The sequence below is a fragment of the Jaculus jaculus genome, chromosome 15 (assembly GCF_020740685.1).
Source record: "Jaculus jaculus isolate mJacJac1 chromosome 15, mJacJac1.mat.Y.cur, whole genome shotgun sequence".
Lineage (NCBI taxonomy): Eukaryota > Metazoa > Chordata > Mammalia > Rodentia > Dipodidae > Jaculus > Jaculus jaculus.
Window position 1 is genome coordinate 33,688,796 of NC_059116.1, and position 7,845 is coordinate 33,696,640.

General features: G+C 50.0%; 1 protein-coding gene across 1 annotated transcript; it reads right to left on the reverse strand.

The window, feature by feature from the left end:
• Nucleotides 1-451: 451 nt before the first annotated feature.
• Nucleotides 452-5,819, reverse strand: Polr2e (RNA polymerase II, I and III subunit E). Its single transcript, XM_004654872.2, has 7 exons — nt 5,691-5,819; nt 2,666-2,840; nt 1,605-1,720; nt 1,429-1,509; nt 1,287-1,345; nt 1,043-1,121; nt 452-867 (listed from the first exon to the last, which is right to left on the reverse strand). Exons 1-7 carry the CDS (start codon nt 5,745-5,747, stop codon nt 802-804), a joined length of 633 nt encoding a protein of 210 aa, XP_004654929.1. The 5' UTR covers nt 5,748-5,819; the 3' UTR covers nt 452-801.
• Nucleotides 5,820-7,845: the final 2,026 nt, after the last annotated feature.

Below are 7,845 nucleotides of genomic sequence, written 5' to 3' on the forward strand. Positions count from 1 at the left end.
TTACCCATGCTTTAAACACATGCACCACTTTGTGTATCTGCTCTTGCATGGGTACTGGGAAATTGAATACAGGTGGGCAGGCTTTGCAAACAAGTGCCTTTAATTGCTCAGCTATCTCTCCAGCCCTGTTTTATTTTATTTTTCTTTCAAGGTAGGGTCTCACTGGAGCTCGGGCTGACCCCTGGAATTCACTATGTAGTCTCAGGGTGGCCTCGAACTCACAGTGATCCTCGTACCTCTGCCTCTTGAGTACTAGGACTAAAGGCACACACCACAACACACAGCACTGTTTTTGGCTTTTTTTTTTTTTTGGTTTTCCCGAGGTAGGGTCTCACTCTAGTCCAGGCTGATCTGGAATGCACTATGTAGTCTCAGAGTGGCCTTGAACTCACGGCCCTGGAGGGAGGACCCAGGGACCCACAGCTCTAGTCCAGGCTGACCTGGAATTCACTGTGTAGTCTGAGGGTGACCTTGAATTCACAGTGATCCACCTACCTCTGCCTCCCAACTGCTGGGATTAAAGGCATGCACCACCATGCCCGGCTGATGTTTTTTGCTTTTTGAGACATGGTTTCATTCATTATGGAGCCCATGGTAGACTTGAACTTCTGGTAATTTCCCTGCCTCAGTCTGGTCTCCTGAGTGATGACATTACTAGCCAAATAACCATGGTGGGTTCTAGTTTTGAGGACAGAAGGTTGACCACGCCATGTGTGGGACCCTCCTTGGGAGCTGTGCTGGCCAGGGCTGGTCTGGGCATGCTGCGGAGAGGCACTCATTGGTGTGGCCGCCTGGCCCTGGCTACTGCACCAGGCGGTAAGTGATGTAGCGGCCAGCCGTCTCGCTGGGCCGGATGATCTTCACCACCTGCAGAGGGGAAGGGAGATGGACAGAGCTTCACATAGTCTCAGGGTCACCTCACATGGGTGAGTGACATGTGGGGCCAGCTCTGAGAGCCCAGGGAGGGGGTGAGGGGGGAATCAAGGTCCTTTCTGGCCTCAGGGTCCAGGAAATGCTGGGGGCTTAGTGGCCATGGCCTTACCTGCCCTCGCTTGATTCCAAAGTAGCGTGCCACAGGGTCCCCAGCCTGGATCCTGGGCAGCTGGCTCTCACGCAGCTTGCTGAGGACTTGGTCAAGAAAAAGGTGGCTATCGGTTTTGGTGTGGGGTTGGAGTCACAGGGACCATGGGAGGTACAGAGGGCAGGGGAAGGAAGGAAGAATGGAGACGGGGCAGAGTCTGGAACAGAGGAGGAGGGGGTTGAAAGAAGGACGGAGGGCAGGATACTATCGCGCCAGCAGCTCTGTCACCTCCTCCTTGGTCATGACAACATGCTCTGGGACCAGCTGTAGAGGGAAGCAGGCCAGTGTCAGAGCCCCACAAACCACATACCCCATGGCCATCACCCTGGGGATGCACCCAGCCTCACCTCGTGCTCTGTGATATTGATCAGAAGCTCCTGCTGCAGAAACTGCTCCAGGACATACTTGGGGGCCATGTCCACCAGAGACTGCAGGAGAGCAGTGTCATATGCCAGCCCCCCAACCCCCAGGGCAGTAAGCCACTTCTAGGACTGGAGATAGGAGACTGAGGACCCCAGTGCACCTGCTTGGCGGAAGGTGTCATGCCTTGCTGGACCACGATGAGGGCACGCGTGATGTTCTCCTCCTGCATACGCTGGCAATATACCTTGATGGTTTTGATTCCCACCTTGGGCTCCTCTGGGGATGGATGGGATGAACTCAGATCCATCCCACATACCACCATGCCTCAGTTTCCCCATGTGCAAGGAAAGCACCTCTTACTGGGACCATAGGCCCCTCCTAGCCAATGGTGTTGACTTGGTCAGTTTCAGCTGCCTGGAAGAGAACGGTGTGCCCACTGGCATAGGGCCAGGGACCAACTACGTGCATATAGCACACTTGTTCACTCTCAGACCTTCCCCATCCATGTGAGTATTAGGAGCTAGACTGGGCCCCCCAAGTTATCTGCTGAAGCTCAAACTCCCAGGACCTTTACACAAGACAGTATGTGAGGTGGGAGAGTGGTCGCAGGCTGGCTCTCTCCCTGCAGGTGGCTAGCTTCACCTACACCAGGAACACTGAGCCCCCAGTTCCTAGAACCCTGAGGATGCCAGGTCTCCTGTGCCACACAACATCTGCCTGGGCTAGTGAGACCCTGCCTCGAAAAATCAAGGAAACAGAAACAGTGCTGTAGTGACAGCCACCAGCAGTGACACGGACTGAAACCATGCCTGAAGGGAGCAGGACCAAAGACCAAGCCTAGGCAGATTCTGGGGGATTTCAGGTTTGAAGGGTTAATAGCCTTCCCTGAAAACTAAAGGGAACTAAAGAGTTAATAGCTATCCCTAAAGCTTGCAGGCAATAAAGAAGTTTCGTACCCTTCCCTGATTGATGTACTCCCCTTATCCTAGCTGGCCTTGAAGGATCAGAGACCATCTGAGTGTCCTCCCTTAGACATTTCTGGCTATTTGGAACAAGGACACAAACAGCTACCATTTTCTTATCAACTGCACCTGGTCCAGTCTGTTTTTCTTAGGATTCTCCTTACAAGCTTACACCCTAACCTGGCTCAATGCTTCAGCCTTCATCCCACGGGAAAGCTGAGGCCCCTCGCTCTTTTCTCACACACCTGTGGACACTCACCTGGGAAGAAGACGAACATCTGATCAGTAGGGTCATCGTTGTGGGCGACCAGCACTGTGAGGTCCGTGCGCCGAGGCCGCCCCTCACTTGGCTTGTCCCCAAACTGGGCCTTGAACTCTTCCAGTGTCTGGTCCAGCTCATCCTGGGTTACCAGGTAGCCTCGGTCATGACACAGCTACAGAGAAAGAGAGAGCAGATGATCGCTGGGCAGATCCACTGCTTGGCTCTTTGTGATGGCGCCCAGGACAGGGCTGTCAAAGCAAACTGGAACAGCACCTACTGCATGTTATGTGGCTGGGCCACTGTCACCCTTTCAAATCCAAGTCCCTGAGGTTGCAAAGAAGGCCCAAAGAGCCCAGGCGTGAGCAGAGTCATGCAAGCACATGCAAACTGTTTGGAGCCAGTCTCCTGCAGCTGTAGCACATCCTCTGGAACCTCTGATATCCTAGAGAGCTCCACCCAGGAAAGGGTCAGGAATAGATGAAAGAGAAAGTTCTGGACAGGTTGGGGATGAAGCCCAGAGGAGCACTTATGTACAAGCACCAAGTGCAAAACAAAAAAGCTCTCCAGCCGGGCGTGGTGACACGTGCCTTTAATCCCAACACTTGGGAGGGAGAGGTAGGAGGATTGAGACTATCTAGTGAATTTAAGGTCAGCCTGGGCTACGGCAAAACCCTACCTCAATGAACAACAACGGCCGATGTGGTGACCATGCTTTTAAAATCCCTGCACTTGGGAGGCAGAAGTAGGAAGACTACCATGAGTTCAAGGCCACCTTGAAACTACATAGTGAATTCCAGGTCAGCCTGAGATACAGTGAGACCCTACCTCAAGAAAACAAAACAAAGGCGAGCATGGTGGCCCATGCCTTTAAATCCAGCACGGGGGAGGCAGAGGAAGGAGGATCACACTTGAGCTCGAAGCCACCCTGAGACTACATAGTGAATTCCAGGTCAGCCTGGGGTAGAGTGAAACACTACCTCAAAAAACCAAAAACAACAACAGCTGGGCATGGTGGCGCATGCCTTTAATCCCAGCACTTGGGGGGGAAGCAGAGGTAGGAGGATTACCGTGTGTTTGTGGCCACCCTGAGACTACATAGTGAGTTCCAGGTCAGCCTGGGCTAGAGTGAAACCCTATTTCGGAGGATGGGGGAAAGGCTCTCTAAACCTGGGTTACTGCAAAGACCCTACCTTTAAAAAAAAAAAAAAAAAAAAAAAAAAAAAAACAAGAAAGAAAAGAAAATGTAAACTGACCGTGTAGATCCCCACAGAAAGCAATGTTTTCAATGCCATGACTCTTTATCATTCTAATTTTCCAAAGAACATTGATATTGCAGTCAGGTTCGCATTGCTGGCAGAAAACACCCAACCAAGAGCAGCTTGTGGGGGGAAAAGGGTTGATTTTGGCTTACAAACTTGACAGGAAGCTCCATGATGGCAGGGGAAAATAATAGCATGAGCAGAGGGTGGACATCACCCCCTGGCCCACGTCAGGAAGACAATAGGAACAGGAGAGTGTGCCAAACACTGGCAAGGGGACACTGGCTATAACACACATAAGCCTGCCCCCAACATTATACTTTCTCCAGGAGGCATTAATTCTCAAATCTCCATCATCTGGGGATCTAGCATTCAGAACACCTAAATTTATGGGGGACACCTAAATCAAACCACCACAATTGCCATCAAAAACTTGATGAAAATTGGATTCAGGACAATAATGATGACAGTATTCTTCCTGAGGTACTAACACCTGGCTCATCGTAGGAAAAAACAGAAGGAAGAGGAACTAACTTGGTGACAGAGTTGCTGTTCACTTTATCTTCTTGTAGGCTTAAATATCACAACTGTCTAACCACCCACATCTGATCATCATGTTTCCTAAGGTCACTTCTCTCAGTCTTAAAGGAAAATCTTATTAAGTATCACTGGATAAGGTGCACAGAGAGGGTTATTTTAAAATGGCTAAGTGAAAATGAAAAGTGCAAAAAAAAAAAAAGTCTATAGTGTTTATACCTCCACACAAAATGGTATTTAAAAAAAAAAAGTCATTAGGGCCATTTAAGGCGTTTGACTGCAAAGCCAAAAGACCCAGGCTTGGTTCCCCAGGACCCACATTAGCCCGATGCACAAGGGGGCGCACGTGCCTGGAGTTCATTTGCGGTAGCTAGAGGCCCTGGCGCGCCCATTCTCTCTCTCTCTCTCCCTTTCTCTGTCAAATAAATAAATAAATATAAATAAAGTATTTTTTTAAAAAATAAAAAAAAATAACCTTCTGCGTGAGAATAAAAACACTTAGTAGCAGAGGCCAGTAAGTTAAAAAGGAGACATAAAGGGAAGAGAAAGGAAGGGAGGAGGGTACTTAATAGGTTGATATTGTATATATGTAAGTACAATGATTGTGATGGGGAGGTAATATGATGGAGAATGGAATTTCAAAGGAGAAAGTGTGGGGGGAGGGAGGGAATTAACATGGGCTTCTTTTTATAATCATGGAAAATGCTAATAAAAAATTTAAAATATATATATATATATATATATATATATAGTCAAAAAAAACCCACAAAATAAAAGGCGTGAGCCACCACACTCAGCCCTATTCTGAAAAAGGATTTCACATAGCACAGGCTAGCCTTTAACTCTGCATGTGACAAAGATTATCGTCATTTTCATAGCAAGCCATAGTATTTGAGTTGCCGGATGTGGTAGCGCAGGCCTTTAATCCCAGCACTGGAGAGGCAAGGTAGGAGGGTCGCTGTGAGGTCCAGGACAGCCTGGGCTACAGTGAGACCTCGAGAAAACAAAGCCAAACGCTCAGGGCGACTAGTCCCCGAAAGCCTGTCATCCTAGCATTCGGAGGTAAGAGGACTGCCACCACTTGGAGAGCATCCTAGACGGACCCGGCAGAGAGCAGGATGGGCGGGCGCGGGGGGGGGGGGTTAGCGTAGTGGAGGCCGGAGCCTTGCCGCCAGCGCGAACCCGCCGTCCCACCGGCACAGTGCTGGCTTCGCCCCGCCGCTCACCTGCATGATGGTCTTGCGGATCTTCCACAGCCGGTAGGTCTCCTCCTCGTCGTCCATGGCTGCGCTCCAAGCCGCACTACGCGCCTCCGCCGCGGCTCCACACCGGTGGGCCTGCGCCGGCAGGACCCCGGCCCCTTGGGCTGTCCTCGGAAGTCGCCGGAAGCGTCGCTTTTCTGGACAGGCGGCGCCAAGGGCAGCCCCAGCACTCCGATCGCGGCGATTGCCGGCTCGAGTTCTCATCTGGGAAGGTCTCGCGTGACTTTGCTTGTCCTGCTGGGCGGCGGTTTCGAGTGGTCATGATGCTTGTCACTCCAGCACCAGGGAAGTGGAGGCAGGCTGCAAAGGTCAGGACCTGACTGGGCTGCCTAGAGAGACCCTGTCTTATAAAAGCACCCTAAACCGGGCTGGTGTCGCACGCCTTTAATCCCAACACTGGGGAAGCAGAGGTAGGATTGCCATGAGTTCAAAGCCACCCTGAGAGTACACAGTGCGTTCCAGGTCAGCCTGAGCTAGAGTGAGACTCTAGCTCGAAAAAACAAAGAACAAAAGACAAACAAACAAACAAAAAAAAAAACCCCGCACACAATAAACCGGATGTGATGGCGCACGCCTTGAATACCAGCACTCGGGAGGCAGAAGTAAGAGGATCGCTGTGAGTTCAAGGCCAGCCTGAGACTACAAGTGAATTACAGGTCAGCCTGGGCTAGAGAGAGACCCTACCGCAGGGGATGGGGGTATGTGTGAAGGATAAAGTACGAATGAATGAGTTAAATGAGTGAAGAGATAGTTCAGCGGTTAAGGCACTTACCTGAAAAGCTGCTAACGACTTGGGTTCATTTCCTCAGTACCCACCCAAATCCAGATGCCCGGTGGCGCATGCATTTGGAGTTCATTTGCAGTGACTAGAGGTCCTGACCCGTCGATATTCATATTCTCATTATCCCCTCCCCACTCTTCAAATAAATAATTTTTTAGCCAGTTGTGGCTTACACCTTTAATTCCAGCACTCACTTGTCTGCAAAGCCTAACCACCTGAATTTGATTTCCCAGTGTCCGTGTAAAGCCAAATGCACCAAGTGGCCAATGCATCTGGAGTTCATTTACAGCAGCTGGAGGCCCTGGCGTGCCAATTCTATCACTGCTTGCAAATAAATAAGCTAATTTAAAAAAATGTTTAAACCAGATGTGGTGGCGCACACCTTTAATCCAGGCACATGGGAGGCAGAGGTAGGAGGATAGCCATGAGTTTGAGGCCAACTGAGACTACATAGTGAATTCCAGGTTGGCTTGGGCTAAAGCAAGACCTTACCTCAAAAAAAAACCCAAAATATAAAAAAGTTTAGCAGGACGTTGTGGCACATGCCTTCAATCCCCAGCACTCGGGAAGCAGAGGTAGGTGGATTGCCCTAAATTCGAGGCCACCCTAAGAATACATAGTGAATTATTTATTCCAAGTCAGCCTCTGGACGAACTAGAGACCCTACCTTGAAAAAAAAAAATGTGTATAATTAAAAGGGCTGGAGAGAAGGCTTAATGGTTAAGGTGCTTGCGTGTGAAGCCTAAGGATCAAGGTTTGATTCTCCACTACCCACATAAAGCCAGATGCATAAGGTGGTGCATGCATCTGGAGTTCATTGGCATTGGCTAGAGGCCCTGCCATACGTACCCATTTCCCTCTCTCTCTCTCTCTCTCTCTCTCTCTCTCTCTCTCTCTCTCTCTCTCGATATACACACACACACATATACACACACACACACACATACACACACACACACACCTTTTTCTACCTCTCAATAAGATTTTTTTTTTTAAAAATTTAAGGGCTGGAGAGATGGCTTAGCGGTTAAGCGCTTGCCTGTGAAGCCTAAGGACCCTGGTTCGAGGCTCGGTTCCCCAGGTCCCACGTTAGGCAGATGCACAAGGGGGCGCACACGTCTGGAGTTCGTTTGCAGAGGCTGGAAGTCCTGGCACGCCCATTCTCTCTCTCTCCCTCTATCTGTCTTTCTCTCTGTGTCTGTCACTCTCAAATAAATAAATAAATAAATAATGTTTAAAGAAATTAAAAAAACAAGGGCTGGGCGTGGTGGCGCATGCCTTTAATCCCAGCACTCAGGAGGCAGAGGTAGGAGGCTCGCTGTGAGTTCAAGGCCACCC